This window comes from Callorhinus ursinus, unplaced genomic scaffold (assembly GCF_003265705.2).
Source record: "Callorhinus ursinus isolate GAN/ISIS: 27379988/994484 unplaced genomic scaffold, GSC_fseal_2.0 scaffold70, whole genome shotgun sequence".
Taxonomy (NCBI): domain Eukaryota; kingdom Metazoa; phylum Chordata; class Mammalia; order Carnivora; family Otariidae; genus Callorhinus; species Callorhinus ursinus.
This window is the reverse complement of record NW_027397132.1, coordinates 6,072,623-6,089,434: the sequence shown is the minus strand read 5'-3', so window position 1 is coordinate 6,089,434 and position 16,812 is coordinate 6,072,623. Positions and strand designations below refer to the sequence as shown.

General features: G+C 53.3%; 1 protein-coding gene and 1 long non-coding RNA gene across 5 annotated transcripts in view; both read right to left on the bottom strand.

The window, feature by feature from the left end:
* PRKAR1B (protein kinase cAMP-dependent type I regulatory subunit beta) overlaps window positions 1-4,387 on the bottom strand; it is a 77,743-nt gene extending 73,356 nt beyond the window's left edge. Inside the window, exons 1-2 of one of the 4 annotated variants that reach the window (XM_073886386.1) lie at window positions 4,365-4,387; window positions 2,259-2,456 (exon numbers count right to left, since the gene is read on the bottom strand). In XM_073886386.1, the coding sequence (XP_073742487.1) occupies window positions 2,259-2,435 (177 nt within the window). In that variant the 5' untranslated portion in view covers window positions 2,436-2,456; window positions 4,365-4,387. Of the gene's footprint in view, window positions 1-2,258; window positions 2,457-3,425; window positions 3,526-3,725; window positions 3,826-3,891; window positions 3,915-4,364 lie in introns of those variants that run through there. The other 3 variants (XM_073886385.1, XM_073886384.1, XM_025863669.2) reach the window with 3 other exon arrangements.
* Window positions 4,388-9,699: 5,312 nt separating this feature from the next.
* LOC141371382 (uncharacterized) lies at window positions 9,700-16,806 on the bottom strand. Its single transcript, XR_012376316.1, has 2 exons — window positions 16,571-16,806; window positions 9,700-15,631 (listed from the first exon to the last, which is right to left on the bottom strand). It is a non-coding gene; the product is annotated as an uncharacterized lncRNA (long non-coding RNA).
* Between the last annotated feature and the right edge of the window lie 6 nt (window positions 16,807-16,812).

The window sequence follows — 16,812 nt, the reverse complement described above, 5'->3', positions numbered from 1 at the left end:
ACCTGAGCCGAAGGCAGACGCTTTACTGACTGAGCCACCCAGGCGCCCCCACAGCCAAGTCTTGTAACCTGCTTTCCTACTCACCACTGGATTTCCGTCGTGGGTAGGCCTACCTAAAGCCGCCCTACCCGCCCCTGAGAAAGTGGCTATTTGCGGTTGATTGTGTCCCCTGAAAGTTCACGTGTTGGGTTCCCAACCTCAGGACCTCAGACTCTGAGCTTACTGGTGACGAGTCTTTGCCGATGTAATCAAGTTATAATGAGATCATTGCGGGGGGGGCCCTAACGCAATGTGACACAGCTTCCTGTTAAGGAAGGAGGCCACGTGAGGATGAAGGCAGAGGTCAGCACCAAGGTCCTACGAGCCAAGGAACACCAAAGGCTGATGGCAAACCATCAAACGCTTGAGTGTGGACTGCAGCCTGCAGGGCCCCCTCCCTGCCCATCTGCTCCTACCGTCCCCATTCACTCAGGGGTCCAGACGAAGCCCCAGGAGTCACGCTTCCTGCTTCTTTCCTCACTCCACCAGCAAGCCCTGAACACCCTACCAAAATGAATGGTCCGAGCTGGCCATGTTGCTCCCCCTCCGTTAACCCTAGATGCTTGACTAACTGCAGCCATTGCCACAGGTCCCCTGGGGGCAAAATGTCCCTGGTTGAGAAGCTCTACTTGGGTCTCACTCTGCTGCCTCAGCCGTCAAGTGGGTTCCCCGACTCCAGCCACCCCCATCAGGCCCACCCCTGAGACACGTCACCTGGAGGGCATCACTTGTGAGCAAACCACGGGAAGTAACTGGGGCCCTGACAGAGTGAGGGTTTGAGACGGGGGAGGATGGACTGTCCCCTGCCTGATTCTCCCAGCACGCAGGAAACAGCACATCCCACAAGTCCCCTGTGGAATGCCTCTCCTCAACCATGGCCTCAAACGCAACCAAAGGAAAACGGATGAAGGCTACGTGACCATCTTCATCTATCCTCTGAACAAAAACAGCTTTTCAAATTAACACAGCCAAAGCTGGCTAGTGTGGGCAAACCACCAACCAAACCCCGTGGTGGTAGTGTACAAGGACGTGAACAAGATCACTTCCACCCGGTATTGCCATTGGGAGTTTCAGTAATCCCGTGTCTGAAGACAGACAATGCCACACACAGGAAAAGAGTCTACATGGGAACGTGTTAGCGTGGCATTATTTTTAACGTTAAACAAAGCTGGAAACAACTCAACTACCCAATTGCAAGGGAAACGTGGAGAAAGTATCAGCACGTCTACTCAACCCAGCACTGCGCACCCACCTGAGTGAGGTCTGTGAAGAACGCAGAGCAAATGAAAAATGCACGGAGGGGACCGCATATGACTGTGACCCCTTCTATCTCTGAACTTTCCAAACTTGCTTTAAAAGCCATGCACTCATACTTGAAAATGTTTTTTTTAATGGATTGTTTTAAAGGAAAGAAATTCACCCCTTTGGGTTGGAGCTCTGTGTCCACAGGAGGCCCCCACTGAAAGTGAAACACTAATGGGCGGGGACTCAGAGGGACTCAGATCTGAGCCTGACCCAGGGTTCCATTCACCCTTGAGACCAGGACAGGAACAGTGAAGTTGTGAGCAAGGGGCCCAGAAGAGGAGTCTTAGGTGCCGCCCAGAGAGTGTTCAGGGTCGGGAGCGGGAGGCAGGAAGGAAGGAGCCCACCACGGAGGGACAGGTTGCCAAGGGGCTCAGGGACCCCTCCTGCTCTGAGCCTGTCCTCCCACCGATGAGCCAGGAAGGGGTGAGGGACATCATTCACAGAGGAATGAGCTGGGGGGGTCAACTCAGAAGAGACGTGTGGATGGACGTGTGCTTTCCCACGCTGCACGAGTCTGAGAGGCGTTCTTCTCTGCCTATGCCCACCTCCTCCCAGAGGCGCAGATTACTGCGGAATCTGGTCTCAGACGCCCCACGTCACATGCCTATCCCGGCTGTGTTCTTCCATCCCAAATGCCAGTGGCACCTGTAACTACACCCGGTCCCCATCTCTGTCCCGAGTTGGAAACTGTCAGTGGGCCCCAGAAGCTATCTTCACAGTCAGCTCTTCCCCGAGCTCTGCAAGTGGTAGAGCCTGTACCAGCGGGGGTCTGTGGTTCCAGGTCGGAGCCCTGGAACGGGTGAGGCAAGGTCAGGCCCCACGGAGGCCTGCTCTCCCCACACTCCCTGCAAGAGCCAGCACGACACAGGGCCCAGGTGTGCCTCAGGGGAGGGCAGGGGGTGGTCGTCACTGACCTTCTCCAGCTTCTCGAAGTGCTCCCGCAGGAACTTCATGGGCCTGTCGGGCTTGGAGATGCACAGGTGCACGATGCAGTCCTTGAGGACCTGCTGAACGCCATGCTTCTGAACGTAGAGCTCACACCCCTTCAGACTCTCATCCTCCTCCGCCTGGTAGGACGACGGGGACGCCATGGTGACCCCGCTTCTGGCTGCCTGGTAGGGGAAATGCACATCACAGGTTGCTGGGGACGGAAGCCTGGGGCGGCACCGCACAGGGCCCCAGAAGGTGTCATTGTAGTCCCATCCAGTGACTGATGGGACACGGTCTCAGGGTCCATGCTTACAGGCCTTTCCTTCTGAAGGGCTGGATGAGCCGTTAACATGACAGCCACAAAGCCTTACCTTACAGATCTTTGCGGGCATGGAGGAGACTCAAACAGACTTGTACATGGCTGAGCAAACCCTCCCCTCTGAGAAATCTGAAGGGGGGGGAGTGGGGGCCCCGGGGGGCCTGAGTGGCCAGCCCAGCACTTACTGGTCTCATTTGCCACCATCCCTCCTCCCTTTTTAGGGACAATTGTGTGAACCAGGGATATGGGGAGGTGCTGCTACAGGGTTGGGGTAGCCTGCTGGGCAGGAACAGAAAGAAAACAAGGCAAACAGTTGAATCCCAGCTGAGGGGCCTTCGGGAAGGATGTTACATGGAGAACAATGGCAGGGCCGCACGTTCTCAGCCCGGCGTTCTCGGCCCCGCGCTCCGGGCTAAGTCACAATGACGGCTCAGGAACCGGGAGCCACGCAGCCGCTCCGCTGCTGGGACCCAGACCCGGGTTCTCGGCCGCCAGGAAGGCCCCAAGGCCGCGCCCCCTCCCCAGGCCCCGTGCCCGCGGTCCCTGCGCCGCCTCCCCAGGGCCCGCGCCGCTGGTCCTTGCGCCCCCAGCCCCCTCTTGCGGCCCCGCGCCCCCAGCCCCCGCGCCCCTTCCCCAGGCCGCGGCGCCTCCGGAGCCTGAGCCCCCCGGCCTCTGCGCCTCTCCACGACTGCGCCGCGGGCACAGGTTCGGCCAAGGGGGCGGGAGCTCCCCAAAGGCCCACATTTCCCGGGGCCTCCGGGCCGGCCGAGCTCAGCCCCTCACCCGCGCAGGCCAGGGAGCCCGACGCAGACCCCATCCCAGCCCGGCGTACCTGGATGCGCCGCGCCCGAAGCCCGAGGCGGCTGCGCGGGGACGCGGCGGGGACGGCCGGCGAGCGGGTCCCGCACTGCAGCGGCGCCGCCCTCCGCCCGCCCCCGCGCCGCGCCGACCCACCCCCACCCCCGCGCCCGGCCTGTCCCCCTCCCCGCCCGCCCCCCGCATCGGGCCTCCCCACCCCCCCCTCCCCCCCCCCACCCCCCCCCCCCCCCGACAGACCTCTCCCCACCTCACCTCTAGCTTACCCCTGTGCCCCCTCCTCCTCCCTTCCCCCCACCCCAACGACCCCACGCACCTGAAGGAAGCCACAGATTTTCATGCACAGGCAGCCAGGACAACCACCATTGCCCTCCACCACCCACTCCTCACACCTCAACCCCCCCCCCCCCCCCCCCCCACCGCCACTGAAGACCATGTGACGGTGCATCTCAGGGTGATGTCCAGGACCCCCCACTGCTCACCCCAGGCAGGTTCATCTACACGTCTGCAGGCCCCCACTCTCCAGCTCAGGGCCAGAAGAGGTGGCCAGAGGGCCCCAGGCCACCCCAGGGAGAGGTGAGCTGATTTCCTTTTCTTAGTTAAGGGCACCAGCTTCATCCCAATGCCCCAGTGGGAAATCAGTGGGTCATGCTGAATTCTTCCCACCCTCCTCCAGCGTCCATGAGGTCCCTGAGGCCTGCGGAGTCCCTGGGGTGACTTCCTAATCTATAAGCCCAGACCTGCAGAAAGGAGGACTGCCCTTCTGTCCCTGTTGCCCAGCGTCATGCTTTGCCCCCCTTCTGGCAGGGGGTGGCAGAAACTTCATCTCAATCAGTTGGCGGTCCCCGCCCTTTCCATAGAGTGGTCTAAGCACCAGGAGAGGGGCTAGGGAGCTCAGGCCTTGAAGGGGAAGGTATCTGCTGACCTCTCCCACACTCCCCTGTCCCATACTCACCTGTCCACAAAAGCAGGCTGAGCACAGCGTGGCCGGCCTCCGCCGGCATGCCCCTGCAGCAGGGCTAACACTGCCCGACTCCCTCCAGCCTGTGTGAAGGGAGAGGAACAGGTCACACTCAGGTAGACAATCTGGGAACTCCTTTCTGCCTCCCCAGCCCTTGCCCTCAATGTGGGGGGAGGTCGTCAGCAGGGAAGCCAACTGGACAATCAGTAGCCAGCGCCCTTACGTGAGGATGGTAGGAATGTCCCTCACAGAGCTGGTTGTAAAAGCACGGGCACCACCGGGCTGGCATTCACAGGTCGCCTCCCCACTGGATAGTGACAAACCCTGGCTTTTGTAGGGTGTCCAAGCAGCCACATCCTTCCACCAAAAACATACCACTGGTATCAGGTTACCCAGTAAATTGTGCTTGTCTGAGAATGTTCCCTCCGCCCGCAGGGAAGGACCACCCTATGTGCTCAGCCCTCCTGTGTTCCCCAGCAGAAGGTATTCACATTCCCCAGCTCCGGGGGGCTTTATTTCACCCCTAGAACCTGGGCAACCAAGCCTTGCAAAGACCCAACTTCAAAGCCACATTCTTTCCCAACCACTACCCACCCCCAGACTCCTGCCTCTGCCCGCTCCAGTTTACCCACCAAGATTCAACTTGAGTGTTCTTTCTGCAGGAAGACTTCCCTGGGGCACCGCACCTCCAGACGGGGTGGGGCTCCCTGGACTTTGTAGCTCTCGCGGCAAGTGCCACACAAGAACTACGTGAGTCTGTTGGCTTGATGCTGAGAGCAGTGCATGGGCATGGGCACTGTTCGCTGTATTCTTTATTCAGTCTGCATGGCACGGAGACTAAACACAAACATTCTCTGCGATGCAGAAAGGAAGACTACTCGTCCAACCCGGGTCTCTGGAGAGGTGGCAGAGTATCGTGGTCTGAGATGGGCCTGGCAGGGGACCACTCCGTGCGCACGGTGCCTTGGGCAGCGTGCAGAAGCCCTGAGGGTTCAGAGGGTGGAGGAGGTGGCTGACTGCTGTTTACCAAGGGCTCGCTCTGGAATGACACCTGGGTGCCAGAACCTTCCTGGAGGAGACCCTCCCATCTCAAACAGGCGGATGCTACTCAAGTGCAGCTTTTACCTGAGGCTAGAGGTACAGGGAGGAGCACGCAGCAGGGATCCAGTGACCATGAACACCAGGGGTTATTATTCTCAGGGCCACAGCCGTTCCTCAGGGAGAGAGCTAAGTCCCGTCCCCAGTACACAGGGGCAAGGGCCCTGGAGGGATGCAGGAAACGGGGCCACAGGGGAAGAGAGAGGAGAGCTACGGAGGAAGAGAAGGCAAGGGAGAGGCGGAAACCACCCCGCAAGCTCCATGCCTCCGAAGAAACTGCTATCGGTGAGAAATTCCGTGGGGAGGAGGCAGCAGGAGACGTTATAAGAAAACAGTGCTCATTTTCAGCTTTCACATTGCTTACCAGGTAGGTCTGAGATGTAAAATTTTACACCAGTATCGCCACCGTATGTCAGCGAACTCTTGATCATGCACGCTCCCTGGTGTGGCCTTGGGGTGTGGCCCCCGGCGGTGGTCGCCCAATAGCATGCACGGAAGCAGACACCCCGTGGAGCCTCGGGGGAGAACCCAGTGCTGCCTCGAGTGTAGCCGCCAGAGAACCCAGACTTCCGATCCGCAGACATGCGAGATCATCAGTGTGTGTTGTTTTAAGCCAAGTTCGTGGTGACCGGCATGCAGCCTGTCACGGGGGGAATCCAGGAAAGAGCCCAGCCCTGTGTCTGGGTTGGTGCTGGACGAGGCGGAAACCACTGCAGGAATGCTATAGGCTGAATGCTTGTGTCACCCCAAAACTCCTGCTTAAATCCTAACCCCGTGTGGGGTACTAGGAGGGGCTTTGGGGTGAGTCAGTCATGGGTGGGGCCTTCTGGATGGGATCAGTGCCCTCATGACTGAGACCCCAGAGCGCGCCCTCGCCTCTGCTGCGGCGCGTGGACATCACAAGAGGGCCTTCGTCTCGGACACGGCCTCCAGAGCGGGGAGAAAGAAATGTCTGTTGTTCATAAGCCGCCCAGCGTGTGGTGTCTCTGTCACAGCAGCCTAGACAGACTCAGACAGGAAGAGGCGTGAATACTCAGAAAAGCCATATATGAAAATACATTATAGAGATAAAGGAATTAAAATATTATGAATCTGGCAAAGGAACGAACAAACATTAAGGGATCAGAACAAAGAGCCCAGAAATAAACCTAAACCAATATTTACAGGGATTTTGTATGTGATAAAGGCGGCACTGCATATTTGTGGGGATAATAATAATTCAATAATTAGTTTGGGGAGAATAAAGTCACCTGTGCCTCTGGACTTAAATATAAAAGCAATGGAAGAAGCATTGGGAAATGTCTCATGATCTCGGGACGCAGGAGGCCTTTCTAGTCCTACTACGACATCAAGGAGCCATGAATGTAAAAACCACATACTCTATAAAAATGAAAACTTTGTGCATAAAAACCCTCACACGTTCAAAATAAAAACAAAACAAGAAGTATATTTGCCACACCTATCACAAAGGGCTGATTTCCTTAGAGGAAGACGACACCCAGCTACACTCAAACTAAGAACAGTGCAAATTCAAAGTCCGTGGAGGTGCCCTGTGCTTCCTGGGAGGCTGGCCCCAGTCTGTGCGGATAGGGTGCAGGAAACGGGCCTCGCAAACACGGCTCCAGCAGAGCCTCTTTGGACTCCCATGCAGAGGACCTCGAGCCCAGATTCAAACGCACACATCCCAGCAACTCCACGTCGCTGGGTTTATCGACAACGTGATAAAAAATCAATACTGTCGCGACTATCCTTCCTCACACATTTTTCTGCTCACGGGTAAATGTATCTACCTGCCCAGGTGCACAGAAACACATGAAATAACAAAAGTGGGAGGAAAAACTAAGTATCCATCAACAAGGGCCTGATGTGACACCCAGCGGCACATTCGGACAGTGGAGTGTCACCCAATTATTCAAAAGGACACGGCAGCTCTGAGGCAACGCTAACCTAGCTCCACCGTATGTTCCTAAGTGAAACAAAAAACAAAAACCATGGTATGAAACTTGGCGTGCATGCTACCAGACTTTACAGGGCGCCTGGGGGGCATAGTCGGTTGAGTGTCCAACTCTTGGTTTCAGCTCGAGTCATGATCTGAGTCGTGAGATCGAGCCCCGCGTCCAGCTCTGTGCTCAGTGCAGAGTCTGCGTGTCCCTCTCCCTCTCTCGTCCCCACCGCTCAGGCATTCTCTCTCTAAAATAAATAAAACCTTTTAAAAATAAAAGGGACTTTACAATTCGCACACATGGATCCACGTAGATTTGGGCACAGGATACCTCTAGCCAGACCTGAAGGACAGAGGTGGCCTGAGGGGCAGGGAGGGCAGAAGTCCTAAAGTGACCATGTCCTTGAGTGCCGTTCCTATTGCACACCAAATACGTGTATTATCTATTCAAAAGTAACTTTCTGTCTACTAAAAATTTTTTAAATCTTCCTGGAAAAGACGGGGAATTCAAAACACCCATTATTTTCACTCTACAAACCACAATAAAATCACAATAAAGGGATTTTTTTAAAAGATTTTATTTATTTGAAAGAGAGCACGAGTGGAGACAGAGGGAGAGGGAGAAGCAGGCTCCCTGCTGAGCAAGGATCCTGATGTGGGGCTCGATCCCGGAAGCCGGAGATCATGACCTGAGCCGAAGGCAGAGGCTTCAACGACGATGGAACCTGACTGAGACCCCAGAGCGCGCCCTCGCCTCTGCTGCGGCGCGTGGACATCACAAGAGGGCCTTCGTCTCGGACACGGCCTCCAGAACGGGGAGAAAGAAATGTCTGTTGCTCATAAGCCGCCCAGCGTGTGGTGTCTCTGTCACAGCAGCCTGGACGGACTCAGACAGGAGGAGGCATGAATACTCAGAAAGGCCATCTATGAAAATACATTAGGGATTTTGTTTTTAAAGGCACAAGCCCTGGAGGACTGGAAGGACCCAGAGAAGACCTTAACAAAATTCTGGGTGCCTGAAGGAGAACAGGAGAGTCGTCATTGACTAACTGGACCCAAGAACGCTGAGTGGTGAACTGTGAACATCAAGAGCCCAGTTCACACCACAGAATCCCCCAAAACCTCAGGAATGGTTTCACCAGATACCAAGGAAGTGAGAGCCAGTGGTGGGGGGAGAGTTGGCCTCATGCCCCACGGGGACTAAGACAGTCTCCAGATGGGGGGGTGGCACACCAAAACCAGGCAGATGCATCAATGCGTGTGCACCAGGTGCTGACCACGGCCCTTTACCAGAATGCCAGGGGCCCCGGGGCGCTGGGAGAGTCTTGGGAGGCTCACGGTTCACGACGCATGAGGCCCAGCTGGTGGGGCCCACGGGCAGTGGCCTTCCCACGTGCTCCCAGCTTCCGACCCCTCCTCAGCTTCCCCAGTGGGCCTGTGTGGCTCACAGAGCGAGTGATGCCACATCCTGAGGCCAGATTTAAAAGGCCACACTGGGTGCCTTTAGAGCCCACCCGCCAAGCCACGAGGAAGCCTGCGTCACTGCCTCCCAGTGAGGCCCCAGCCTTCGACCAGGCCCACCCATCACAGAGCTGAAACCACTGTCCCCAGAGCACTCGGCATCACGCGGAGGCTGTGGACTCGTGGGCGACACTACGTTAGATAACCAGAGCCTGCCTCCAGTTCTGCAAGCTGCAAAGCAGACGCTCCCGCCCTGCGAGGCTGGCCACCACCCAGTGTTTGTGCGTCTGGGAAAGGCAGGGCCGTCTGTGCAGTTACCCAAGCCAGAAACTTGGAGCGCCCCGGACATCGCCCTCCCCCTCAGCCCCGAATCTTGCAGGTTCTGCAGAGTAACTCTGGCCCTGCCCACAGGCCCCACCACCTCCTGTCTCTCCCGCTGCCTCCTGACTCGCCCCCCTCAGACCTGTCCAGAGGCAAAGCCAGTGACATCTTCAGGCCACCCGAGGTCCCACACTCCCCGCCCTCTCCTCCCTCCCCAGGCCAGCATTCCCTTCCTCTGTGCCTGCTGAGCTCCTGCACCTCAGACCCCACTTCCAGAGTCTCTCCTGGAGGCGCCTGCACCCCCGCTCCACGTCCCACTGCTCGAGGGCAGGGCACTGTCTGTGTCACATTTGATCAATGACCTCCCTCCCGGCCATCAGCTCCATGAGAGGCAAATGCATCTGCTTTGACTCACCGCTGTATCCCTGTGCCTCACAGGACACCCAGAAATGTCGAACACCCCATAAATATTTGTTGGATGAGATTATGAATGAACCAACTACATGCTCTCTGCTAAAATCAGTTTATTATACTGACTTAAATGACACACTTTAAAATATATGTCACCAAAACAGTGAACAAGCAAGACTCCGGAACAGACTTGGAGATCACTTTTTCCCCACCTCTTCCTGGCTCTTTAGTATTTACTCAGTGGAGGAAGTTCTGTTCCTGCTCTAGATACACATTTGGACAGCTCCATCACATTTTGGCTCAAACAGAGAATTTCAAAGTTCTAGGGTTATGTTAAGATACAAACCCAGTGTCAACTCAGTCTTTCTAAGTGTCCGGGACTAGGAAGTAATGGAAACTCCAAACTCGGTTTAGAGAGTTGGAACATGCCCTCCTCCAGCGAGACATCTCTGCGGCTTCGAGCAGGTGGGGAAGGAAAGGGGTCCGCTAGCTCTTCCCTGAACTCACTGAGGGGGCTCTGCCCTCTCCCTCTGGCCTCTAGAATTCCCAGAGGAAAGTCACCGCCCCGGACACTGTGTCACCACCGGGGACCTCACAGTAGAATCTACAATACGGGGTCTTCTGTGTCTCGCGTCTCACACGGAGCACTGTGTTTTCGAGGTCCATCCCCATTGCAGCCTGCGTCATCACTCCTTCCTTCCTAAGGCTAAATTACAGCCCATTGTGCAACGGACCACGTTGTGTTGCTCCATCACCCATGACGGACACTGGTGATGCTTCTGCCTCTCGGCTGCTGTGAGCATGGGAGCACAGGTATCTGCGTGATACCTTCTGGCTACATAGCGGGACGTGGAATTGCTGGATCGTATGGGAATCCTAGGCTTAATTTTTTGATGAGCTGCCAGGCTGTTTTCCACAGCAGCTGCACAGTTTTACCTTCCCACCAGTGGCAAACAAGTTTCCAATTACTCCTGTCTTTGCCAATACTTGTTACTTTCTGGTGGTTTTTTTTTGTTTTGTTTTGTTTTGCTGTCTTTTGTGTTTTTAGAGATAGCCCTTCCCATGGGTGTGAGGTGCTGCCAGCTCTCCAATGCTGGGCAGAGAAACGGCTCACATCCTTTCTGCCACGTTCCAGGGGCCAAGGTGGCGTCTGCAGGCCAGCTCACATTGGACATGAGGCTGGATCCATGTGCAGGCATGGGAGAAATGTCAGTGGCTATCTTTGGAACCTGTCCACTGCATCTAATAGGACATTTGCTATGGGATATTTGTGGTTGTGCCTTCTATTCCTCATTCGCTAAGCTGTTACCCTGAATAGGTGTCACGTTGCATCAAATGCTCTCTCTGCACCTATTGAGATGATCCCGTGATTTTTCTCCTTCAGTTTTTCTTAATGCAGTAAATTACATTAATTTCTTACATTAAATTAACCTTGTGTTCGTGGAATAAACTCAATATATTCTTTTTAAATTCCTTATTTCCAGATTGAGTTGGTTAACATTTTGTTTAGGATTTTTGCATCTGTGTTCAATGAAAAAGGTCGATCCATAATATTCTTTTTGTGTAATGTCTCTGTCACTGTGATGCTGGCCTCACAAAACAGGTTGGGAGATGGTCCCTCTTTCTGTTGTGGGGAAGCGTCTAGGATGAGAGTTATTTCCTAGTTAAATGTTTTACAGTTAATAAAGCACATGTGCTTACAGCCATTATTGTGGGAAGCTTTTAAATCACAAAGTCAGTTTCTTTACTAGGTACTAGACTCTCCTGCCTTCCTATTTCTTCTTGGGTAGTTTTCCTTAATCACATTTTCCTAGGAATCCTCCGTTTCATATACTTTGGGAGGGATAAAGTGGCTTATATGATCCTTTTGGTGTGTTTTAATGCTCACAACCTGTAGGGGTAACCTCTTTACACTCCATGTTATTTTATGCTTTCTCATCTTCTTCCCTTGCCAGTCTTGACAGAGATTTATCTATTTTATTAGGCTTTTAAAAGAACAGACTCTTGGTTTTATTGATATGCTCTATTGTATGTTTGTTTTTCTATTTCCCTAGTTTCTGTTCTAACCTCCACTATTCTCTTTGTTACTGGATTCAGATTTGTCTGTATATTTTGCTATTGAGTTAAAAAATCAACACTTAGGGGGCACCTGGGTGGCTCAGTCAGTGAAGTGTCTGAGTCTTCATTTCGGCTCAGGTCATGATATCAGGGTCATGAGACCAAGCCCCGAGTTGGGCTCCACACTCAGCATGGAGTCCGCTTGAGGATTCTCTCTCCCTCTGCCCCTCCCTCCGCTCGCACACACTCTCTTTCCCTTCCTCTCCCTCTGCCCCTTCCCCCGACTCACGCTGTAATAAATAAATAAATCTTAAAAACCAACTAAACGTCCGTGTAGCCCCCATCACCAAAATGCTTAAGTACTGTCACCACACACAGCTGCCCTATAGACACCTTTATGGCTGCACCTAACCCCAGAGAACACGAAGCTGCATCTCATGAATGCCATGTAAGTGGGATCATTCTGCAGTTACCCTTCAACGACTGACTGAGCATAATTCCCTAGAGCCGCCAGGCTGTTGTGTATATCAGCAGTTCATTCCTTTGTATTTGAGTAGAACCGTGTTGTTGAATTTCCACATTTGAAGCGTTCCTTGTTCTCTGCTGATTTTCAGTTTGATTCCATTTGTCAGAGAACATACTCTGTATGATTTCAACCCTTGACATTGAGTAAGGCTGTTTTATGGCCCAGGATATGGTCTATCCTGGAATATGTTCCATGGGCACTGGAAAACAATGTGTATTCTGCTATGGCTGGGTGGAGGGTTTCACAAATGTCCATTAATCCTGTCGGTTGATGGTGGTGTTCTTCTATATCCTTGCTGAGTGTCTGTCTAGTAATTCTAGCAATTGCTGAGAATGGGTAGGGAAGTCCTCATATGAAGTCTTCTGTATACTTTGAACGTCTGTCGTTTGGTGCATGTATCCTTGGGATGGCTAGATCTTCCTGGTTGATTGATCACTTCGTCATTAGGTAATGTCCCTCTTTTTTCCAAGAAATTTTCTTTGCTCTGAGGTCTACTTCGGCTGATATTACTATAATCTGCTTTTTAAAAATTAATGTTTACATGATATATCCTCTCCCATCCTTTTACTTTCAATCCACCCATGTCATTGTGGCCGAAGTGAGTTTTAGCATATATTAAACGACGCAGTGTCAGGTCGTAGTTTTTCTTCACTCTGCCAATCTTGGTCTTCTAACTGGTGTGTTTACACTACTTACATTTAAAGTGATCAACAGGGGCGCCTGGGTGGCTCAGTCGTTAAGTGTCTGCCTTCGGCTCATGTCCTGAGGATCGAGCCCCATGTCGGGCTCCCTGCTTGGCGGGAAGCCTGCTTCTCCCTCTCCCACTCCCCCTGCTTGTGTTCCCTCTCTCGCTGTGTCTGTTAAAAAATAATAAAAATAAATAAATAAAAAATAAAGTGATCGACACATTAGGGCTTCCATCTACTATTTCATTATTTGTGTTTTTTCCCTCTCTTGTGCCCCGTGAGATCTTTCAACAGGCCTTTGGAATTCCACTTAATGTTTTTGCTTGTACCACTGTGTTTAGTTTCCTAATGGCTTCTCTAGACATCACCACATACATGTGCGCTTGGGGAAGTTGTGTCACATCGTGTGCAGTATAGAAACCTTACTGCCACTTGCATCCCTTCACTATTCCTGTTTCTCAAACATAATTATCATAAATATTTCCTCCACATACACTGAGCACGATATCAGTGTTATTACTTTTGCTTCAACCATCAGCTACAATTAAAGAAACTTAGGAAGTGAAAGGTGGTCAGTCATGTTTACTGCCATGTTCACCCATCCTACTGTTCTTCATTTGCTGAGGGTCCCTGCCTTCTTGTTACAACTTTCTTCTGTTTTGGAGAGCTTCCTTTAATCATTCACCAAGCGCAAGCCTCCTAGCAACACATTCTATTTGTCAGCCTCTGTCTGAAAATATCTTTATTCCTCCCTCATTCCTGAGGATGATTCCGTTGGTGGGATTCACTTCTCTTTCAACACTTGAACAACATGCCAGTTCCTTCCGGCCTCTGCGACTCAGGATGAGACACCTGCTGTCATCCACATTGGCGTCCCTCCACAGGTGATGCATTCTCTCTAGCTATGTTTAGCATTTTTTTCTTCTGTCTTTAGTTGTCAGAAGTTTAACTATGATGTGTCTGGGTTTTTAGAGGTCTTATTTAGGGCTTGCTCAGCTTCTCTAATCTGTGGATTTATGTCATTTGCCAAATTTGGGGAGTTTTCAGCCATTATTTCTTTAAATATCTCTCCAGCCCACATTCTTCCTCCTCTTGTTCTAGAACCCTGGTGATACAAATCACTGCCTTCTCAGCTTTTTCTTCCGTCCGGTCCATTTGATCTGTCACTTAGATGCAGTAAACACTATTGTTTTACCTTCAAGTTCCCTGAGTCCATCCCCTTGTCTCCCCTCTGCTGTTGTGTCCGTCCAAAGGTGCAGTGATCACTGTGTCCACTGATGGACACAATACTAGTTTGGCTGTTATAATTTTAAGTTCTATGATTTCCATCCAGCTTCTTTTCATAGTTTTTACTTCTTTGCTGAGACTTTTTTTTTTCCATTTGTTTCAACAGACCTCATATTTTTTTAAATATTTATTTTAGAAAGAGTGAGAGAGAGAGAGAGTGCCATGTGCACGAGAGAGAGGAGGGGAAGGGCAGAGGGAGATAATCCTCCAGCAGACTCCTGGCTGAGCCCAGAGCCCAACTGGGGTTCAGTCCCACAACCCATGAGATCATGACCTGAGCCAAAGCAAGAGTCAGCGCTCAACCGAGACACCCAGGCACCCCAAGACTTAATAAGTGATTTTTAAAAGCGTTTCTATGACTGCTTTACAATCCTTGTCAGATAATTCTAACACCTGATCTATCTGGGATTTATGTCAGTTAATTGTCTTTTCAGCAAAATAGTGGTTTCCGTGGCTCCTGATAGGACAAATGATTTTTGATCGTATCCTGAACATTTTGCGTATCATGTCAGAAGACTTCAGGCATTACTGAAATCTACTGTTTTAACAGAAGATTGCCCTATTTAGGTCTAGCATATAGATTCTGGCCTACTTTTGTGGCTCATGGTGAGTTTCATTTCACAGCCCTGGCAATGCCCTCTTGGTCTGCTTTCTTCTTCTGGCTGTTGGGGGAGCGGGGCAGCACCTGCTGGTCCTGGGTCTCCCTGTGCCAGCAGGTGGAAAGCTGGAAGACACTGGGCTGCATGGACTCTGCCCCTGCATAGGAGACTGCCCATCAGCACTACAAGAGTCGGTGGGCCTGTGGGGCTGTGATGCTGGTGCATACTGTGGGCTGGAAGTGTGGCTCCCCACTAGGTCTCTGCTGGGTCTCCCCTTTCCCAAGCCCTGTGGCCACAAAGACATGGCTTTTCTTGCAGTTTTCTTGCCTGTGCTCTGACTTTGTTAAATTAACATTTGTTAGATGGAGCCTGGGGTGTCAACAACGACTGTGCGGGGAAGCGGAAGAGAAAAGCTTATGACTCACAGCTCCTGAAGGTGCACGGCACAGCACGTGGGGAGATCAGGGCCGGGTGTAGGCAGAGAGAGGGTCTGTGGATGGAGTGCTTTGGGGTTTCTGGGCAAAGGCCGGACTGGTCAATTCAAATCAAAAAGAGCGGGGCTTTGGTAAGCTTTGCAGGGGCTTTATGTAAGAGGCGCACAGGGGTGGGCCCTGGGCAGCAGGGGGACATGCTTACCACAAGGGCTATAGGAGAGTCACATCAGGAACTTCACTAACTGTGACTCTGCAGGCTTTACCTAGGGCATGTGCTCACGGCAGGGACTGGTGTTGGTCCAAAGCCCTGCAGGCCTCCTGGCTACGCTCCATGGACGTCGAGGCAGCAACATCACAGGCTACTTTAATGACACTCCCAGGGGGCTGCAGGCAGTTCCGGCTTGGGTTGCAGACCTCTCCGGCACCTGTTCTGGGAAGCTGTAAGAGAGAACAGGAAAACCCAGGGAACCCACTGTGCTGCCACCACCCAGTCCTGAGGACTGCAGCCAGCCAGTCTCCCTGCAGCAATCAGAGCCCCTTGCCCATCCACGGCTGAATTACTGGCAAGGTACTCAGTGGTACCTGGAGGAAGGGGCAAGGAGCAGTGAGCCTGCACCACCTCTTCCTGGGGCAGGAAGCCTCCCCATGTTGCATGTTTGCCGTTCCCCACCTTGGGCAGAACCTCAGCCTTCAAAGAGCCTCCAGCCCTTCTTTCCACCTCCTCTTCCATGGCAGCCAAAGTAGTCTGGTAAACACGCAAACCTGATGGGGCCCACTTTCCCACCCCAGAAACCGTCCTCCAGTCCCTGTTAATTTAACAGAACAGCCCCGGTGGCCAGACCCAGCCGCCTCCCTGCTCCCATCCCTGCTCCCGCCACGAGGAGCTTCTCTTCGCCTCCTGGAACAGCATCAGGACGCTCCCGGTGTCAGCTCCCGGGGCAGATCGGGTGCTCATTTCCTCCGTCTGGAGGCCGGAAGTCGGAGGTCAAGGTGTCGCGGGGCTGGGGCCTCCGGGGGCTGCATGGGGCAGTCCGCTCCAGGCCGCCCTCCCCGGCCTGCAGACCGCCATCCGCGCTCATGGCGTCTCCCTGTGTGCTGCGCGCAGCTTCAGAGCCCCCCTTTTAGAAGGGCACAGTCACATTGGCCTAGGGCCCCCCAATAACCTATTTCTAACTCGATGAGCCCTGTAAGGGCCCTATCTCCAAATAAGGTCACGTTCTGAAGCCCTGGGGATTGGGATTCCGATACAGGAACTCTGCGGGACACAATTCAATGCAGCACCCCCACCCCAGGGCCTTCGCCCCTGCCGGTCATCCCCCTGCAACGCCCCCCGCACCGCCTTCGCGGAGTGAACTATCACCAACCCTTGTCAGTCACCTGTGTTGGCGTTTCACGGGCAAGCCTCACCTGTCTACACCAAATTCCTCTGCCATCCACTTCCTCAGGACCGTGCACTTCAGACTTGTGCCTCCTGTCGCTAGACTGAGCCCTCGGCCCGTAGGGACCCCGGTGCTTCCGGCTCCCCGCCTCCAACGCGCCCCGGAAGTGTCCTGTCCGCGCCCGGACCTGCCAATAAAGTTGTGTTCGGAGCCAACCGGAAGACGAGCCGCAATCCGCAC